Below are 22,432 nucleotides of genomic sequence, written 5' to 3'. Positions count from 1 at the left end.
TGTCGTACAATGAGAAAGAATTTTGGGGTATTTGTTTGGTTATTATTTGCGCTTTTGCACTAGTAAATGTTTTATTTAATAGAGATACTTTGTGTTAGGGAAGTGTAGGAGGATAAATTATAATTTATTAGAATTTTCTGATAGAGGCAGAGTTCACATGTTACTTAGGTATTGGAAAGCAAATGAGAACCACATTAAATAATAGATAAACACTAATGCTCATATTTTTATATTTTCATTTCATCGCGGTCCTCATTGCCCGAGCGGAGACGATAAAACTCGAGTTGGATATAATCGACGCAACTACGATACGGAAAAGAAACAGATGAGAAACTATCGATACATTTATTTAACTATAAAAACCACGTTTTAACGTAATAACTTTATTTATTTCTTCTCGTTTCAGCAATCCAACAGAAAAACCATCTCTACTATCTTTTTCATTTCCTCTTCGTTACATTTATAGTCCCTCTGGTACTGAATCGAATGACGCATTCCGCTTTTTATCAGCGCTGTCTTTGCTGTACGTTGAGCATGGTGTCGGAGGTGGTGTGCTGTGTAAAACATCTGATGTGCTACACGGCACGCTACTTCCGGCATTTTGATGGCGCGCGGGATGGGCAGTGCTGGTGATGATGTGGAGGGCGCTATTCGGTTTAGTGCCAGAGGGACTATATCTATTTAATGTATCTGAAACTTGTGGGACCGCTTTAAATACCGGCGCCTGCTTGTGGAAGATCCCGGTGTGCTAAACGGTATAGGACATGTTAACGGGGGAGGCTTGGTAGGTCCTCACCTAGCCCGTGTCTAGATAGGCGGACGGATGTCTGCCAGGGTGTGGATCGAGCAATTACAATACAATTACAATTACAATTACAATTACAAGAAAATTTTGGGCAAACAACTAGAATTCTTGAAGAAAATCATAAAAATATATAGTGATTCTTGTAATGTGACAAGGAATTCAAGAAAAAAAAAACTGTCGGTTATATCTTTAGTGAAATACCTGGCCTGATTCCCTAATTTGATATATCCTTACGAAATCCTCCTGGTTTCATTTATGTTTTGGTAGTTTGGTTCCTGTTTTGTTTTTTTTTGTTCCTGTTTGATATATTTTCTCAGGAATGAGGTCTCTAGAGTTATTTTTAAGACACTTAGTCGCTACCAGCCCTGCACAACCCACACTGTGGGAAGGGGGTCTGCTTAGCGTCTGCCCCGTGGGAGGGGATTATTTTCATCGTTTGTAGTAATTCTGTTTTCCGTCTCTCGCAGTGTGTGTAGTTTTCGTTTTGGTTTCTTCCCCCGGCTGGCAGGTCGCCCCATTCGCTGCTTTTCAGTTCGCACCATTATGATTGAACTTGAACTGCGAGCACGGAACAGCTCTTGAATCATCGTTGGCCCCGCAGCAGACGGCAGCGATTGGTACACTCACTTAAATGCGGCGGCGATTACGACGACGATGGCGGCGGGTAATTCGCCGGCATGATGTTACCTTGTTTCAATTGTTGTATGAGAAATTTATGAGTGGAAAGTGCGTTCAGTCGAGAGGGTAAACGGTTGCCGGATCATTACAAAAACTGTGCTGTATCACTTCTGTCTACTGGTATCTTGGATAAACTCTCGGTGTCACGATATCTAACGTTTCGATTGAGGTTAATCTGAACCACGAAAACTCCCATTTGCAGCCCCCTCAACTTTCGTCCATACAAAATTTATATAATTGAACCAAAAAGTTCACGTTTTCTATGAATGATCCAAGAAGAACTCATTGATCAAAATTGACATGGATCATCCGAATTTGGTTCTCCATAGTTCTGCGTTGATATATGAACGTACCTACGTCTGTTACCGCGGCAGATCTACAGGTCGAATCCCGCATAATTTTTGTGGGTCATCGAAAGCATGTTCCGGTGTGCCGCTGTGAGGAGTGGCAAAATTGGTCTTTCTTCGATTCATCTTTTTTTCCGGTTAGTGGTTGTTATTTTTTTTTCGCTTCTACTCCTCCCCACGGCTACGCACATCTCAATGACGTCAGCCGAATTAGAGCCCCTGTTACACGGTCATTACCGGAATTGACTTTCGAACGCTATTCATTACACAGATCTCTGCAACCGCGCCGATAGATGAGGTCAGACCATTTTGGCGAAATTTCCCCTCAACGAGTTCAGGAGTTCAGCACGCAAAATTTCCCGAGCCATGGGTACACAGTTATTCATAATTGCTATGTTTGTATTCTTTCAGATCACCACATCGGCAACGAAGAAACTCTGGGAAAAGGGCGGCAGCAATGATGTCAAGGTGGCCACCGGAGGTGCGGCTGGTTCCTTGGCTCCGCTTCACCTGCACGCCACCACTGACCATCAGGTGTGGCGCGATTCCACCTGGTCATCTCAGGGCGATGCGATACTGGCCTCGAGACGCATCTTCCCCCACGCGCCAGACACGAATCCGACTGGATCGACAGGAATTTTGAGGTATGGCTTCCATGAGGTTTCCGAGTTAATTCGAAAAATGGATAATATTTTCTGTGTTTTTTTTTAGCCCACGGGATTCCACTGGAGGGCTCGGTGTAAAAATGGTAGAATATGTCCTCGGTGGATCGCCGACGAACAAGGAAAGCCCGCTTGCTAGTTTAGAACCTCGATTTAAGGGATTGAAATTTGATGATAATGACAAGGTAAGTTGCATAACAATTCAACTGACTTATTTTTAGAAAATTTTATTGCGATTCACTGTGTTCAAATCTAATATTGAATTTTTATGTAACTCTGATATAATCGTTATGAAAAGATTGGAAATATTTGACTGTTATTTTATAACCACAAAATTAGAACATACATAGCATTTGAATTTAGCTTTTGATTGTTCTATTGAGGTTAAGAAACTTATTTCTCACGAGACAAAAAAAAAGAACATTGGGGATCACTGAGAGATAACGGCTTCAGTCAATTCAAAAGCAATCTTTTTGTTATTTTGATTGCATTCTTTCTTAACACAAAACTTTTAATAGGAAACTTTTGTAAATTTTGACTACAAAAATACGTTTTTGTTATAAAAGGGGCATCAGCAAAAATACGAAGTGGTGGGGTTGACGCACCTTCGCCGACTCACAAAATCTGTCCAATGAGGTGTACAGAGAATAGACATTACCCATGGCTTCAGACCCTTTCCTCCCCGGAATCACGAACACGGTATTAATTCGGGGAACTTGAACTTGAACAGAATTAGGTTCAGCAAGCTGCTTCTTCTAACCGACCCACACTGGGGCAGAATTGAAAATACGCGGAAACAACCTGTAGTTCTTTGAAATTAAGAGATAGACGTTTGGTGCCTTCAGCGAAAATGATCCTTTCAATGAGGCCGATGTTTCGAGATAAAGTCATATTTTTTAGTGTTAATCGCATAAATGACTGAAATGCCATTTCGGTCAAATGGCAGTTTAGGTGTATGGTTTCTTCGGCAAAGTTGATCATTATTTGATGCTGAAAATAATTGCTGAAGACGTCAAATTTCCAAGGCCTACTATTTTTGAAATATAGGCATTTATTTAAAAAATGTGTTAAAAACCGAAATATTTGAGTTTTGCTTGCAATTTTTCAATTAAAATTCCATATATCGCCTATGACTATGTAGGGGATCTTACGTATTCTCGGCAGCTTAAGCCGATGCCGTGCTTCTTTTGTAATTTTCTCGGACATCAGCAGACAAATTCCGTGTTTGTCTATTTACATTTATGCGTTTTCAATCCTCTATCGATTCACACCGACAGACTTGTCAAAATGCTTTTGGAAACGTTTTTACGACGCTGCGAACATCCCTTGTCAGTGTGACTATTGTCGGCAGCCTCAATCTCTTCGGCAACTTTCCCATAACAACTGCTGGTGAATCACTTCGGCAGCTCCAAATCAGTCGCATTTTGAGGCGTGCTCATTTGAATTGATGACATCTCTGGCGATATCGTTTGTTTAGTCTCGGAAATCTCGTCAGCGGGAAGCGGGCAGAACAAAGAATCATCTGAATGTTTCCACTGAAGTGTTTTGATAGAAAAATAGTGTATATTTGGGGTTTGAAATTTGATTGCCGATAATAGTCGAATGGTGCCGAAGCCGTAAGTCTCCCTAGTTAATTAACATAAAGCAGGTCTGGTGACAATTTGATGGTAAAATTATAATTTTGATTTTTTAAGTAAAATTTTCAAAAAACAGGGATATTGCGTATAGGCCATTCTTGCGATCGGGCAAGTTCGGGCAGGTGTTTTCATCGCCATCCACTTACGAAAGGTCAGAGCATTCATATCTAATTTTTCCAAGGATATGATATTTAATATATTTTTTCTATGTGATCTCAGGGTGTCCATCCATCCGGGAAATCCGGGAAAAGCGGGAAAAACACGGGAATTCCATTTGGCCGGGAAAAATACGGGAAATACCCGGGAAATTGTAGAACACACCGGGAAAAATACGTATTCCGAATATAAGAGTATCAATTTGTTTAAATTTTAAGTAGATACTGTGGACAAAACTGAAAAAAAAATGACACAAGATACACGATTGTTTGACAACTCAAACTTCGCATTATTATTAACTTTTGGTAAGATGCTGAAGAAATTGTTAACGGTTTCTAGTAAAAATCGTTGGTTTCTTGCAGAGATTTTTGGCAAACTTTTGTAGCAAATTATGCTGATTTCTTGTGAGATGACTTAAAGATTTCTGGCGGCAAGATATTGAACCAATTCAAAGCGGATCTTATAAAACATCATTGTTATCTTTGAAAAATTTCTAGAAGCGTAATTGAGGATTCCGGCAAGGTTCTTGGTGAGATGCTTGACAGATTTCTATTAAGATAACAAATTCTTGATGAGATTATTACTGTAATTGTAAAGGGAATCCAGTAGATAATTGACTAGGCAATAAGATCCTAAAGCCCTGTCCTGATTTCAGTACTAAACGCTTAAGTTAAGGCCAGAAACACATGTTTACTCAATTTTTAAACGATTTTCGTTGCTTTAAGTCCAAAAAACATTTTTTGCGGGTTTTGAGATTTTGTCAAACCCCTTGGTTTAAACTTAAATTTCCGTGTCCCTTCCGAAATTTTAGATAGGAACAACTACAGTATTCAAACTGAAACCCCTGACGACAAATTGAAGTGAACATGATCAAAAGTGTCAAAGTTCATATTTGGAACCATTTTTAAAATTAAAGTTTAAATATGTTATAGCCTTTATTCGAGTTGGGAAAATTGCTAAAGTATTTGCCAGAACACGCTCTTTCGTATTATTGAATAAAAACAAGAATTCATTAAACATTTTAGGACCCAATTGAAGGTTTTGGAAAATCACCCGAAAGTCAAGTAGTGGATAACTAATAAAACTTCAAGTTGGGTTTATAAAAGAATCCTTTCTATTTTTTTATTCTTAGCAGATTCTGAGTGGTTGGTGGAAAGTTAATCTAAAAATATTTTCGTTCAATTTTCTAGGGAGATCTAGGTGGTTTTACTGCTGAAAGTCTGGACCGATTTGAAAGATGCTGTTATGGATTTATGTCAATTTTTTGGTAAGCTTCAAAGAGAAAAAAAGTGTCCACTTACTGTTCCTTCATAAGGGCTCTCGTCATCGATCCTCTCTTTCACTAATAACTTCGCCAAATTAAACAATTCTGTAATACTCCTTGTTCATGAAGCTAGATAAAGTGATTGTTTCTCCTGTAGCACGAAAACATGTTACGAAAAAAAAAATCAGTTTTCTTCAACAGTGCAAATTGAGCAAAGATGAAGAGACATTGATAAATGCAGATAAGCCCTTATGAAAAATTTATGACGAAATGTTCTTTTGGCGAGATATCGTTTCTGCTGAAAATATATTTCCTTGGAACCATTTGACTGAGAATTTTACTAGATTTTTTTTCAGGGGCTATGGGCCATGTCACGAATAATTTGTAAGGCGTTCTTAGAAAAGTTTGGATTAGCTATTAAACTTTTCTCTTTTGTTCAACTATTAGGATTTAACTATGGTGCTAGTTGCTATGAGCGGAACAGCATACATAGCTTATGGTATACAAACAAAATGAAAAAGTGGCAAATGCTTTGTCTAATTCTGTACTACTCATCATCCTAGAGCAAACAGTTGCGGAATTTACAAAATCAGTTATTAGATTTAAATACCTATTAAATCCTCTACTCTATTGAATCTTATATGTAACTGCAATGGTATTGCTAATATTTTTTTCAATATTTGACAATCTCAATATAAAAAATAAATTATGTTCTAATGTTATCAAAAAGTATAAATATTTTTAACGATGTAAAAATCCTTTGAATTTGAAAACGAATATTTTGAAAGTTAAGTAATTCAAATATCAGCATTTACTGATAAGAGTCTTGAAAATATCAAGTCGAAGGATCTTGATATAGCCCGGTTTAAAAATTGTAGGCATCCGGGAAAAATCCGGGAATTGGAAAACAGATTTTGAATGGACACCCTGTGATCTGAAAGTATGCTTAGCTTATAAAAAGGTTCAAAATTATTTTACATGACGATGTAATAGTTTAACAATATAAACAAAAGATCAACATAGTCATAAATATTCTTACGATTTATTGGTACCCAAATGCACTTAACTATTTGCTTTTTACATCGCTTGTATATTTGCTATTCGCTAAAACGCCCTAAGCGCCAGACTTATTATGTCAAACCATTTCGGTCGAATGGAAATGTAGGTATATGATTCCTTCGGCAAAGTCGATCGTTATTTCAAGCTGAAAACAATTGCTAATGATGACAAATTTCCAAAGCCATTTGACATAATAAGTCTGGCGCTTAGGGCGTTTTTGCGAATATGGAATATACAAGCAATGTAACAAGCAAATAGTTAAGTGCATTTGGGTACCAATAAACCAGAACAATATTTATGACTATGTTGAACTTTTGTTTATATTGTAAAACTACTACATCGTCATGTAAAATAATTTTGAACCTTTTTATAAGCTTAGCATACTTTCAGATCACATATAAAAAATATATTAAATATCATATCCTTGGAAAAATTAGATATGAATGCTCTGACCTTTCGTAAGTGGATGGCGATGAAAAAACCTGCTCAAACTTGCCCGATCGCTAGAATGGCCTATACTTTACTCAAAAAATCGAACAAAATTTTATTTTTACCATCAAATTTTCACCAGATCTGCTTTATGTTAATTAACGACATAGTCATAGGCGATATATGGAATTTTAATTGAACAATTGCAAGCAAAACTCAAATATTTCGGTTTTAGCACATTTTTTAAAGAAATGTCTATATTTCAAAAACAGTAGGCCTTGGAAATTTGACGTCTTCAGCAATTATTTTCAGCATCAAATAATGATCAACTTTGCTGAAGAGACCATACACCTAAACTGCCATTTGACCGAAATGGCATTTCAGTCATTTATGCGAATAACACTAAAAAATATGACTTTATCTCGAAACATCGGCCTCATTGAAAGGATCATTTTCGTTAAAGACACCAAACGTCTATCTCTTAATTCCAAAGAACTACAGGTTGTTTCCGCGTTTTTTCAATTCTGCCCCAGTGTGCGACCGTTTACAGTTATTATCGTTAGGGGAAAGTGGGGCAGTTTGGCCACCTTAAGAAAAAGTCAATAAAAGTGCTGAAAATATATTGGAAACTTAAAATTTTTGCGTGATTTCCAACAATTCTTAGATCAATACACTAGATCTATATGATTTCCGTTATCCTATAAAATTCTCGAATGAATGGGAGATTTTTCAAAATTTGTAATTTTTGGAGTTGATTTTTTTTACCGATGGGGTGAAATGAGCACCCTATATTTCAATCATAATTCTTCAATCCGACGTAACTGCAAAAATAAACAAATCGAGATTTGCTTTGCATGGGCTTGACAAACGCGTAATCTACATATTGAGCCTACAAAAATATTCCTGAAACCATTTTTGGATTTTTTAAAATAAATTTCAATTCTGCCCTATGTGCACTTTACTCAGTGTTTTTAATTTGGCTACATACACCCTACGTTTGTAAACGACTCAACTGACAAAATTTTAATCAGCAGATACGTCATACTGTTTCCGAATCACTAAACATGTTGGAAATCGAAAAATTCGGATTTACACAGCTGCAGCTAGAGACGCGTTGGCAAACGGATGTGGAACATGATCAGTATTCGGTTATAGAAAATATTTCCTACCAAATTTCTCACAAGAACTATTCTCCATCTACTTTTGGTACTCACGGCTCCGTCCGGTGCTCCTGCTAGTTAAGTTGAAATTGGAAACATTGGGAAACTAATATTCGTTGTAGTTGAACGTAAAAACTGACGAATTGACTAACTTTATCAAGTTTGATGGGAATTTTCAAACCGGTGTATGTGCAACTTCAAAACAATACTGGTGTACATGACGTGACGCATGTGAAAAACGAACTGTCAAACCGACTGCAACAAACAAGGTGTATGTATCAATCAAGGTATGATATCGACGAACCATCATGGTGTATGTGAGCAGCAGAAAGCAAAAGGGTTTATTCGATAATTTTACCAGTTTATTTGAAAAATCATGCTTGATTTGGTTGTAAAATTATATCATATAATCTAAAAAATAAATTATTTTTTTCACTACACTTGAAAATTATTAGTATTTATAACCACTCCGTGCAAAACAAATGAATTTTAAAAAAACATTCTAACAGTCAAATTTTATCACTCTAAAATAATGAAATTTGAAAGAGCCATTCGGGGCAATATGGGCAAGTTTTTCTAACTTCATTTAAGGTACCGCGGAGCAAGTGGGTAAGTGGGGTAAGTGAAAATAATTAGTATATTTTACTGAATATGTGAATTAACGTTTAAAATTCATGCGTAAATCTTTGAGGCCATTGAGACCATTACGATAGTTAAGAAATTTCTGAGAATTTTCAGCCTTTGTTGCATAATAGAGCGAAATATAGTTAACCTGCCAACTATCACTCCGTAACAAGTTGGCGGCGTGCAATCTTATTTTAATATTTTCAGTGGGAAAAAGTTGAGGAAAATAATTGTCTGTACCATTTCGAAGTTGTCCTCTCTGATAGTTTTGAACCGCTATAAAAAAAGTTTTAGAATTAATTCTACATAGACCTAAAAATAATTAAATTGAAACACTGTCAATTTTCTAATTACGTGGAGCAAGTGAAAAGTTTCTCATTAGAGATTAAATTTGTGTTTTCTATTTAGGTAGCTATACTTATACAAGGTTCACAAGTATCCTAGAACATCAGAACGTGCTGATAATTCAAGAAACACTCAAAGCGTTAAATGCTATTATCACGGCCAAATCATGGAACTTCTTTAAAAAAAAGGTTACCAAATATTACGATATTAATATGTTTACTTCGGACAGCCGATTAAAAAGAAGACGTTGATTGAAAAGTTCCAATATAAGAGAACGCACGGAAATCTTGTGGGATGTCTATGTAAAGCTAGTTCAAAACATAAAAAATGGGGTATAGGTGTATCCACATAAAAAAGTTTCTAAATACTTTATTGAGGGATTCTGTTTGATTTCTTTTGAATAGTTATCCGATTTTCTTAAAAACAAATAACGAGCGGTAGAAATTTTACAGAGCAGAAATGCAATTGCTGTCCCATGATGTAAGAACTAACATTGGAAATGTTGCAGTTTAATGTTGTCGAATCATTTCAACAAACATAACTGAACAGAAGAAAATCCAAGTAACAATAATAAAATTTTCTTTGTTCACATGTTACTTATGTTATTGTTCATTGGGACGCCTAACCAAATGTTAAAGGTAATAGAAATCTTGAATGTAACTGTTAGTTTTTGAATTTATTGTTCTAAATGATAAACTTAAAGGAGACGTTTTTCAAAAACTTTTTCTGTACTTTTTTCTTCAATTTTACATAAATATCAATTTCAGTATACTGCTTATATTTGGTGGGAGTCAAGCTAAAAAATATACACGACCTCATTTGTTTTAATTTAAGGTCTCTAGAACTATGCGAAATTCATTACCCACTTGCCCCACGGTACCTTATTTATTTTTCTTTGAGTTTAAAACACTGACTTGTAGTATGTCTACTGCTTCATTTCCTTGTCAGCTTTGGGGTTGCATGTTATTTCAGATGAAATTTCGAGAATTTATGCAATTTTCAAAGGGTGCTCATTTCACCCCATTGGCCAAACCGCCCCGACTACCCCTACTGGGGATCAGTGTGGGCAGGATAATCCCGTTCAACTGAATCTTAGTAGGTACGCTATGCGCTGTAATTCCAGCATAATCTCAGTGACAGCCGAAGTCAGGCAGCACGCACTCATTACGTAACGCTATTTTTTTTTTATTATGGAGGTTTTAAACCGTATGGTTCATTCGCCTCTTAACGCTAAAATTAAAAAATTCTATAACCACTGTGCCCTCAATAACGCTCTTTGTATGGAAATTTTCAAAATTTTGTGCGAGTCGTAACGTTTGACCCCAACCCCTTCGAGAGCTACTTAATTTGTGGACGGCGCCTTACTGCATTCCAGCACTCGCTGTTCCCGCAAATCCTCCTTCTTACAGGGGTGGAATTTAAAACCAGACCCCAAGGTATCAGGGAGCTTTTTTACAAGGGGAAATCTGCAAACAGACGCCTGAGACGGTAACTCAGGGAGTGTAGGGTTGTCGCACTCGTGTTGAATTGCTCAAGTTGTGTACAGAGTGCACCGACATTACCCTTGGCCTCAGAACCTCATCTCCCCGGAACCTCCTTACGGCATTTCTTCGGGGAGGGGCCTGTGCATATAGCACAAAACATGCAGCAGAAGTAGCCTAGGCAAACTGCTTCTCATAGCCGACTTAAACAATGTTACAAGGGATTGGCCTCGGCAGGGTTAATCCTCTGCAGCCAACTCTTGGTCGGCGCCCCATAGGCGCTGCAATTATAACATAATGTGGTATCAGAAGGCCGGCTCCAAAGGCACGTTCCCCACCAGTTGGGAGATTTGTGGTGGAAGTTCACTTCCCCATGGTTTCTTTTATACCAATCTGACACATTTGGCTGCCTCCTTACGCGTGTTGCGGACTCCTCTGGTGCCTCTTTGGTTGAAGCATTGAACATCTTCCTTGATGATGAGCCCGATGGGCGTCATCCCGGCTATGATGCACACGGGCTCTTTAGATACCGTTCGGTATGCGCTTGCTACTCTTAAGCACATGATCCTATAGTGCTTTCCAATCGCTTTAGGTTTCTGCTCGTTCTAAGCGCTTTTCACCAGATTGGTCCTCCATATCTTAGTATGGATAGCGCCAGGTCTGCCAGGAGCTTGCATTTGCTGGCAATTACAGCAGAGCTGTTTAGACATCATCCTCGATAGCACCGTTATAGCCGTAGATGCCGTTTAACAGGCATATTCAACTTGGCTAGCGAAGCTGAGCTTGTCATCGATCATTACCCCAAGATGGCTAAGGGATCGCGTGGACTCTGTGGTGCCACCACCTACCGAGATGAGTGCCCGTTGCTCGTACTTGCGGTTGTTGGCCACCACCACCTCAGTCTTGTGACGGGCAAGTCCTAGTTTCCTAGACTTCATCCATTCCTCAACTATGGAAATAGAGTGCGCTGCTGTCAACTCTACTTCCTCCATCGATTCGCCATAGACCACTAGGGTGATATCGTCGGCAAAGCCAACAATTTTAACACACGTCGGAAGGGGCAGCCTCAGCACGTCATTGTACATCGCATTCCATAACATCGGACCCTGGATTGAACCTTGAGGTACTCCCGCAATAATTCGAACGCTTTTCTGCACCTCCTCTGTGTCATACAGTAGAATCCTACCATCAAAATGACTTTCTAGAAGCTTACACAACTGTACCGGTACCTTGAGGCGGTGAATTGCGTGTGCTATTGCTTCCCAGCTTGCGCTGTTGAACGCATTGTTCACATTCAGAGTGACAACCGCGCAGTAACGGATGCCGTTCCTTTTACGCTCGGTTGTCACCTCAATGATCTGAACGACCGACTTGATGGCGTCCATTTACCTTTCCTGAATCTAAACTGGTTGTTGGACAGGCCGTCCGCTCCTTCCGTATACGGTACTAGCCTGTTGAGAATAAGCCGCTCCAATAACTTGCCCGTGTTATCTAGTAGACAGATAGGTCTATACGCCGACGGATTACCTGGTGGTTTCCCCGCCTTTGGTAGTAGCAACAATTTCTGTCGCTTCCATACATCCTGGCAAAGTCCTTGATCTATGCAGCGTTGCATCGTGGTTCTGAACAAGTCCGGATCCGCATTCACTGCCGTTTTTAAGGCAACATTCGGGATACCATCGCCATTTCCTGATTTCTTTTTTGAGAGCTAGCTTTGCCTCTCTGAATGCTTCACTGCGTTCTTCTCTCTGTGCTTCTTTGCGTGCACCTTGCCATCCTCGGCTAGCCCGAAGGCAGATTGCTCGAAGATTTACAATTGATTCGCTTGTTCTCTCTAGGAGGGGCCTTTCTCGGCATGGAAGCATCACATGCTCGTGATATCACAGCAACTAGCTTCTCGCCGTTTAGGTCCAGTGTTCCGTTCGCGCCTCAGGGCTGAATACTTCGCCGTCGAAGCGCGTTGTTTTCCAACCTCGGGCTTGGGTCGAGTTACATCGCACTGCCCTTCGCCCGACTGGTATCATACTATAGCCAATCGATGATGATCGGTAGGAGTATAACCGTCATCAACGCGTCAGTTCATGATACCTAAAAGGTTAGAACTACAAAACGTCATGTCGATAATCGATTCTGCACCATTTCTGGGGAAGGTACTCAATGTACCCACATTTGCCAGCTCTACATTTAATGCGGCCAGGGATTCCAACAATAGCTGGCCTCTTTGGTGGGAGCAGCGGCTACCCCACTCACTGCCCATGCATTAAAGTCACCAGCTATCACTACTGGCTGCCAATTAGCTAGTTCGGCTATCATCTTGTCGACCATGTGGGAAAATTTCTCAATCGACCACGCGTAACAGCTGCAATAGAACACGCCGTTGATTTTTGCTATTGCAAACCGTCATTTGAGCTAGAGACTACTTCTTGGATTGGGCATCGTCCGGTCGCCCCTATAGCTGCTAGCTGTTGAGACCTATCCGCCACCCAGTTCCCGTTGTTGGCTTATTTGAAGGGCCTCTGCAACCGGTTGCCTGATCGCCGCCACCTGGGTGCTCTGCGGGTCCTTTCTAAGGTGGATGGGCTTACTGGCTACGTCGATGTCACACTGCTCTTTGAGGGCAGCCGAGACCTCCGCTGCATCGGTGACCGCATCCAGATTTTTACACTGGAGAGTCGCTTCTGCAGTCAAAGATCTTACATCAACCTCGTCGCCAAATACTTCTTGTGCCAGTTTCTTATAGACTGCACCCTTTTGCTTGGCATTTTTTTTTAATACTAGGATCATTTCACCAATCCTCACCCTCCCCTTGGTTATGCGACCTTGCCGCGATGGGAGGGCATAATCCATTAGCCCATATGATGGAAACCAAAGGCGTAACCTGTAGTGGTGGTATCACATTTTGGCATTTTTTGCTTAAAGCCGCGTCATAATTCATATGGCATAGACGCAATAATATCTCGGATGTGATCCAACGGACATTCTGCGTCATTGATAGAATTGATGCCCATTTCAAATAATTAATCTATTCGAAGTGGACATTAATACTATTGGTGACGTTCAGTTTGCCTTTTGCTAACCAGAATGATCCGTAGCCACTCTTACTATTAGCTAGCTAGATACATCGTTATCATATACGACGTAGGAACTCTTAGGAAAATTACTAGTAGATTCACTGAGTAGAAATAAGTGGCGACAATCTTATTTTAATATGGTTTTTACATTGCCATAATAAGAAATACCTCTTTTGTAACAGCGGTATAAATAATCTAATTCCAGCTTCATTTTCGCAAAATTTACAAGTAGAAAGTAGGCGTTGTGAAGCATTGCATTTGCCACCGAAAAGTGAATCTTGTAGGAGACTGTAATAGAAGCCTAAGGAAACTTTACTCTTCAATATTCACTATAAAAATGACTATGGAAAGTAAGACGCTGAGATCGATCATTAGGGTACACTTGCTAGTTTCGAAAAATTGTTGAACAGACAAGGAAAGCGACTTTTTTCTTTAAGGATATATGAACGTATTGACCAATAAATACTTTTAACAACAAAAAATGAAATTAACTAGAACTACTACTAAACAGCTTAATTTTGTTAAGACTTGACGACACTTGACATTTAAGACTCTAATCTTACGTAAAAGACAATAGTAATCAGAATAGCACTTGAATGACAAATTATTCAAAACCATTTCGACTAGACAGTATTAGTAATGCACTACTATTTCAAACAAATTCTACACTACTATTTCAAACAAATTCTAATGGAGCTGCTGATTTTCATAATGCTTCCTTTTCTCAGAAGCAAGGGAATATGGGTACTTTTCAAAAACTACCACGTCACAATACTAATAAAAACAGTGTTCATGTGGGCGCCATTGCCTAGTCCGAGGGTTCAGCCCTCCGAGCCAGACCGAGGGTTCAGCCTTGACAAGTTAAGCTGTCAGGCAGCTCCAACTGAATACCATACAAAAAAAAAAGGATCATTTCACCAATCCTTCTTAGTCCGCCTTATGCTCCGCACATCTGCGCCCAATGGCGATAGCTTCTCCCTGCTTTGCATCGCCTTCAGAACCTCGTCGTATTTCGCTTCCTCCGTTTTGATAACGAGGGCTTCGCCTAAATTCCTACATTTCGCTATTTTCGGTTTAGCGCTCTCCTTGGGCTCTGTTTTCAGTTTCCTCTGTTTTTTCTTATTTCCAACTCGTATCCACGGGTTACTGTTGCCTTGTGCCCGTGGTTCCTGTGGATGCACTGCCTGGTTCGGGTTATCCCGTGGCTCTTGGCTTTCTTGGGCTTAGGCTTGGTGTTGGCCTGGCCAGCTTTTCCGCTCTGGAGGACGGTCGCGTAGGTCACTTTTGCCTTAGCAACCATACGTCTTTTCGCCACATATGCATCCTCGGAAGGTCCCCTCTTTCGCATCGCGTATCGAATAATATCATCAGATATATTCGCGTTGCCTGTGAAGGAAAACACTTCGGTTTGACACGACTTAGTGTCTTTTTTGCCTTCTACCTTTCCAAGTTGTGCCTTGGCTTTCTCGTAGGCCTGCTTTGCAGCTAGGACTGATTGTCGCAATTTCAGTAGACTTTTTTTCAAATCTTTGCTGATATTGCTTTAGCTATTAACAAACTTGATGATGACATCAAGCTGCTCAGCAGCTATTTGCATTTTAGGGAGGTACTCCCTATTGCGATCCATGGTCTCGATTAGTCCCGGGCCATCGGTCACCTCACATGTTGCACTGGAGCGGCCAGTGCCTGCCGTCGTCACAGTATCTAGGCTTTTGCCCACACTGTTTTCACTAAAGTTGATGTTGGTCGCCTCCTTCCTTGGCGGAAACCTTAGCCGATTACTGATAGGTCCAGAAGCCTCTCCTTCACATTCCGCTAATTGTTTGTTTTGATGGATCATCTCTTATGGGTCCCCCTAAGAGGGGTCTACCCCGTTTGGCATAATGCCGTATGGCATAATGCCGTATGGCATAACGGTCGTTTGGCATAATCGCCATTTGGCATAATAGCCGTTTGGCATAATTGTGAAAAACACTTAATTTGATCAAATTCCTTCCATTAAGCAAAGGGGTGTGTATAAACTGCTCACGATCGTAAATTCCGTTGTCAGTTAGTGATAGGACATACTTGTAATCACCATTTTTCAAGGAAACCAATATCCAATAAAGCTCTTTTGGAATTGCATCATACATGACTTCCGGGGTCATTAAGTCCGGGATATTATGGCGCATTTTTAAGGTGAAGATGAATCGAAGCCAAACCTCAAATTTTCAAGAGCACGGATCTGAAGAACCGAACATCCGTTCAGGCTGAAAACTCAATCGATTGATCACTAGCTGGTGGTGACCAATTGATTAAGTTTTCAGCTCAAATGAGTGTTCGGTTCTCTAGATCCGTGCTCTTAAAAATTTGAAGTTTGGCTTTGATTCATCTTCACCTTAACAAAAATATATCCAACGCCTAAGTTATTCTATGTCATTTGAAAAAAAAGGAACATGAAATTTGATGACGCATCTTATGGTACGGCATATTACTGTACCACTGCAGTATCTTCCTTTTTCAAATTATGCCAAACGACCATTATGCCAAATGACTATTATGCCAAACGAATGTTATGCCAAACGACTATTATGCCAAACGACTTAATGCCAAACGACTGTATGCCAAACGGCATTATGCCAAACGGGGTAGACCCCCCTAAGAGCCGCTATCCATCTCCGCTAGAATAGTCGCCTTTGTGATCCCATGGTTATCTATTCAAGCAGGGAGGCCATGCTAGGGTTGACATAGTCCTATTTACTATGTTCAGAGCCGGATCGGCGCAAGTCAGGTAATGGCATCTGAGCCTACTCCCGCCTAGTTGGACCAACCAGGCGACGGATTTGGAACGTACTCTAAGGCCCGCCACGGTTTTTCGCAACGGGGGCAGCCTGCACCATTAACCCACTCGCCGTTTCGGGCCAGTGTCACCCGACCCTACTAAGGGAGTAGAATGTCGCCGCTGTCTGCCTCAAAGCATATTATCCAGTACATATACCGTTAGTTGCCCTTAGTCGTGCGCTGCCAGTATACATAATTGGGGCCGTACTGGCGTTGCTCCCAATGTGCTCGAAGCACTCCTACTCGTAGTTCCATGCCTTGTCCGTTTGTATCGCGACCATAATCAGGATCTTGCTGGCATCAATCTTGATGTGCCGAATGGCACTCTTATAAGTTTGGGCTAGGGTCCTTTGGTGGTTTAAGCTTACTTGATTTTCGGAATGAATCAAAGTTTCAAGTAAGAGTTCAAATCAATGTCTAACTCTACATTCTTTCATTGCAGACATCTGACGATAAAGATAAAGCTAACTCGCCATTCGAATCGAACGGTTTGAAAAAGGAGGAAGTGAACTCGACCAACGGAGTAGTGATCGTAAATGGAATTGATGACGACAAAGGATTTAAGTAAGTGACACATTTTCAAACACACGCATATGAAATTATTTAACCGGTTTCCATTTTCTTCCAGTCGCACGCCCGGTTCTCGCCAGCCATCTCCGGCAGAGGAACAATTACCGCGTGCTTCCAATCTGCTGGATGCTCCGTCGCACCATAATTCTGGCTTTCCACAGCACCACCACTCGTTGCACCACATGCTTGGTTCTGCTGCTGCTGCTGCCGCCGCTGCCGCTGCGGCTGGGGTTGGGACCGGTGCCGGGGCAAATGACATTGCCCAGCAGGCGGCCGCTGCCGCTCTGGGGTCCTACCACCATCCTCAGATGATCAATCAGATGAATCAAATGAATCAGCTTAACCAGATGAACCAGATGAGTCAGCTCAACCAGATGCAGAGCCACGTGATGAACGGTGTAGGCGGGATCCCGCAGATTACACAGGTTAGTACACAGTTGCTACCGATCGGAAGGATGGTCAAACAATGTTAAATCCGGTTTCCACTTTTCAGAGTCAAATGGTTAGTCAACCCGGCCAGGGTCCTAATCAGATTGAGTCACCCGCTAATTTGCTGCAGCAACCTCATAACTTCGATGTACAGGTAAGTGGACTAAGAATGAAATTTCCTTTTCGTACATCTGTAATATAAAAGCGAACCATAACGACTAGAGGCAAGAATCTTGTTCTAAACGAGATGTGTGTCATTCGTGCATCTGTGATTTTGGGATGTGTGTCTTGGGAAACAAATGGTTGATGATGGCTTCGAACTGCGCATGACAGATTCTTCAGGAGGAATGGAGTCTGACAAGCAGATGGCACCACTTTGCAATGCAACCACGATTCCTTTTGAAGCTATGGCACGTTTGAAAGCATTGGATCGTTTCCAAGCTCTGTAACTCTTAATACTGTAAGTTTCATACAAGGTGCATTACAAATTAGACTCAATTTTATCACTTATCAGAACGCGCATCTGGAAATATCGGATACAAAATCTGTGTCGACATGTTTACCTGGTTTTTCATCCTTAGACAAAATAGCATAGCATAGCATAGACTGACTGTACATTTCAATGGTTGCTACTCCGTGATTGATCGGAACTGGTAAGAATTGCGCTACGATCCAAATGAATAAGGGATGGGAGTTTCCGCTTACTCTCGAAGTGCAATTTTAGCAGATCTAAGATTATTGATCAATAACGGCGCCGGCCAAGTCCTTACAGTCAGTTGGGATGGGGAAGAAATGTTAGGGTGTAATGATTGTTGCTTCTAGAGACCGAGAATACCTCTGCATCTCCACAATCACCACGGGAAGGGTGTTTATTAGTGAGGGCGGAAAAGATCTGGGAGTCACCTCTGGACAGTGATGCGATCCAAGGATAAGGGGGTAATATACGACTTATAGTTAAAGCTAGTTTTGTATTTTTGTCTCGAGAAGTTTTTGGTAGAAGATTTAAAAAATACGTCAACATCTATAATGTCGAACAATTCAAAAGACGTTTTTATTAATGGCGAAAACTGAAAATTACATGTACATATTTTAAATTATATGAAACAGGAATAATGCCGACACTTGTAGTGACGAACCATACATAGTTTGTTTGAAAATTACATATGAGTATTACTGTGCATTTTGTCTCGATATGGTAGAAGTTTTAAAAAATACGTCAACATTCACAATGTCGAACAATTCAAAAGATAATTTTTAATAATGTCAAAATGAGAAAAATTTATGTTTATTGAAATTGTATAAAAAAAGCATAATGCCGACATTTATAGTGACGAACCATACAAAGTTTGTTTTAATATTACACAAAAGTTACGCTTTAAAGAAAAAATGTGTTATCATAAGCATGAAACGAACTCACCAGTTGGTAGTCCATCCTGGACTGAACACAAAACTGACACTGACAGCAAAACTTCTTGGCGTCTCGAAAACAAACCGTCTTGCTTGGGCCTTCCCAAATACCTACCCAGCAAGACGCTCCAAAACAGGAAAAACAAATTCTCCGGCGACGAAAACACGCGCGAAACCGTGAGCAAAACCTATCTGACGACGCAAAATCGACTTATTTTCTTATGGCTCTATAAGAAGGGCTTGATCATTATGGTTCTAATGATTAGTTTATAGTTATGTTTGAAATAATATTGGAAAAAATGTTAAATTGTGTTTGTTTTGCTTGAAAACTTTGAAACATGTCAAAATTCTGTTAAACATTTCAAATGATTTTGTGTGACTTGAAAATGAGACAGTTTGCTATCGTCTGCCATCAATATCTCGATAATGGCACGCAACTGATGATTTCCTAATAGCCAATTGATGGATCAACATGGAACAATGTTTGAAACTGTTCTATGATTCCAACGACACATCACACATATTTTCAATATTAACTAGTCGCACAAATCTTACGGGAGCCGCAGTGATCTCTGGAAGTGGAAACTACTAAAATATCATTACTTCAGGCATCGCACAGTGCGTTGAATGTATGGAGGTGCGGGACAAAAATCAAATCTGGAAGATCAAGCCATTTGAGCACCTTGGTATGGAAGGGAAAGTTGTTTCTGGTCAAAAGAGCTTTAAGTTGCATAAATGACACATAACATACGCATAATCACTAAACTGTCCTAAGCGCCAATTTAATTATTTTCCAAGTAAAACCTTGCAATTTGTACTTTTATTGCTCATAATGATGTAAGAAGTTATTTGCAAATATATCTCTTCTCACTCATAGCTGCAAAAGTGACTTATACGCCTTCATGCAAAAAAAAATAGATTTTTTTTTTCTATTTGACAGTTTTTTATATAAAATTTAAATAAAATCTTGGAAAGCACATTTAAAATATATTTTTAAGTATTAGTTTGCTTTGATGTAATGTCTGGTTGAGCCGAGACCACATAGCGTTGCAAAATGTTTGTATTTTCTATCACAAACAACTAATTTTCATAATTGTGCTGGTTAAGGAGTATACTTAACAATAGCCAAAATTCTCGAAGAGTTGCTGGGAGTTGCAGCTGTATCTTTCAGACCTTTTAGAGGACACTCTAAGTAATATGTCTGTGCGTGATTTAGGATGGAACACGGTGGAACTTTTTTTGAATCGATAATCAAAGTTGCGAGTTAGTATTTCATAAGTTTGATTTCGTAGCCACCTCAACGTGCCGATTTCTCATATTCAAAGTAAAAATTTGGTGTTCTCATCACATCAAATATACTTTAACAACCTTCAGTCATGTTCTCTTTTAGATTTTGATTGAATAGATTGGTTTTAACGCTCTCCGTGATAGTTGAAAGGATTGCTGAAAACATGCGACAGAATTTAGTTTTTCTGCTACTCCGACAACTGTCACTTTCGACGCTTGTTGTAGATGTTTTAGTGCTTTGTAAAGTTTATAAATACTTGTTTCACTAACAGATACTATCTATAAACACTTGTGGATACTCATTATCGCCGGATAAAATAACTTAAAATTTGGTTTTTGTCTATGGAGCAACGCACTGTGCATCGTTCCGAAAAAGTCTAAATTTTTCCAAAAACTCGCAGAAATTTTACCAGATATGTTATTTTTTTTTATTCGGACATGTATTGGTAAGCTGAATTGATAGGTTATTTCATTATGAGTTTCGCTAGTTGTTCCAGAAAATATTACACCAAAACCTGTTTCAAGATAACCCTTTCGGGACGAAGCAGCACCCTTGTGTTGGACATATTTTATAAACAACTCATTCACGTTTGGAGTGAAAAAGGTATATTTTTTGGCCGTCATCAATTCTCTTTGCCATGACACTAATACCTCACGAAGAATACATTTTCATTCTGGAGCGTTACTACATAGCAAGAGCACTTTGATCATAGCGTTAAAAAATCGTATACATCCGCAAAGATAATAAGACAACTCTCCCTTACTTGATATTCCGTATCTTAATGTCGAGATAGAGAAATATAGTAAAACTTGGTTTTCATGGTTCACTCGGCAATTCCTTGGACCTCTGTTGCACTGGTTTTGTTTTCTGTAACTCGATATCTCCCTACCTCGACCGTCCCTTCAATATCGAGTTAATCAGAGCTGACTGTATGTAGATTACTATTCCAAAGCAATTCTCGGCGTCTCTCAGGAAGTCTATTATGAATCTCCTCAGATATCACACTACTGGACAGAATAAAGTACGCATTGTCCGTTTTCCATACAAAATAGTTAAGACCTCCAAGATTTTGGCTTCTAAAGTCGATTGGTCCTGAATTCTACCGCAGCTAAAATATAGCTTGAAGGTACACTACACCAAAATGTGTTCTTTGACGTGAAACAACAAACATTGATCACTCTTTAATTATTATAAAAACCGATAGGGTGCCGGTGCCATTAGTGGACTATCTAAGCTATAAAAAATCATAACAAAATAACGAAAAGCCTTAACAGAGATCTTTTGGCGTCAACAGGAAGATTTCACCCTCTACTATATGGGAAAAATATAAAAAGAGTGATAAAACTAATTTTTTAACATAAAATCGCTTGAGCCACTATTGGTACACGTGTTCCAGTAGTTGCGCTAGTGCTCCAGTAGTAGACGTTCGGGAATGATACGAGGAATTTTAAACAAAATGGTAATTTTTTACACAGGTTTTAGATTTTTCCCTCGGAACAGCAACTAATATCTTTCGAATGAAGCATAAAGATCATCTCTAGGACTTTTCTTCATTTTTATACATCCATTTTAAAAAGTGCTTCCATTCGTTGATCCACTACTGGAACACGACGGCAACTACTGGTGCAAGGGAGCAAATTTTTTGCGTAAATTTAATTATTTATATGACTTTTTAATAAAATAAAAAGCTGAAATTTGGCAAATCGACTAAACTAGAGACGATCTATCCACCAAAAATAGCACATATCGTTTTTATCGAAAAATGTTCGTTTTACTCCATAGTCCAATCTACTGTTACATTACAACCATTGGTACCGGCACCCTACCCAGTTTGCGGGGTAAGAAAAATGCAAAGTCTTTGAATTTGCATTCAAATGTTCAAAGAAGTAGTCTGCCCATACTCGCAAAACAGTCCCATTAGGAAATTTAGCATTTCGAGAAAAACGCTTCCAAACATATTTTCAAATATTCTCGTTTTGCCGCTTCTGAAAGTAGTAAATCGTGGTGGCATCACTCAACACAATATCTTGGAAGAATTATAATACCTTTAACAACGAAAATACAATTGGGATGGTTATTTTTCATGTCAAAATATAAGATACAAACCAATGGGACTCGGTATCCGAGTATTTCACTTGCCAAACACAAATATACCCGCATACCAGTCCCATTACTTGGGATCCGCTTACTTTGTTATAGC

General features: G+C 39.5%; 1 protein-coding gene across 6 annotated transcripts in view; it reads left to right on the top strand.

Moving 5' to 3' along the window:
* Window positions 1-22,432, top strand: part of LOC5576263 (maternal protein pumilio) — a 429,920-nt gene that overhangs the window by 58,294 nt on the left and 349,194 nt on the right. For all 6 annotated transcript variants that reach the window (XM_021849990.1, XM_021849991.1, XM_021849993.1 and 3 more), the window contains 5 exons: window positions 2,242-2,474; window positions 2,542-2,677; window positions 16,981-17,102; window positions 17,167-17,533; window positions 17,602-17,691. In XM_021849990.1, the coding sequence (XP_021705682.1) occupies window positions 2,242-2,474; window positions 2,542-2,677; window positions 16,981-17,102; window positions 17,167-17,533; window positions 17,602-17,691 (948 nt within the window). The remainder of the gene's footprint in view (window positions 1-2,241; window positions 2,475-2,541; window positions 2,678-16,980; window positions 17,103-17,166; window positions 17,534-17,601; window positions 17,692-22,432) is intronic.

Source organism: Aedes aegypti, chromosome 3 (assembly GCF_002204515.2).
Source record: "Aedes aegypti strain LVP_AGWG chromosome 3, AaegL5.0 Primary Assembly, whole genome shotgun sequence".
Taxonomy (NCBI): domain Eukaryota; kingdom Metazoa; phylum Arthropoda; class Insecta; order Diptera; family Culicidae; genus Aedes; species Aedes aegypti.
This window is presented reverse-complemented; position numbering and strand designations above follow the sequence as displayed.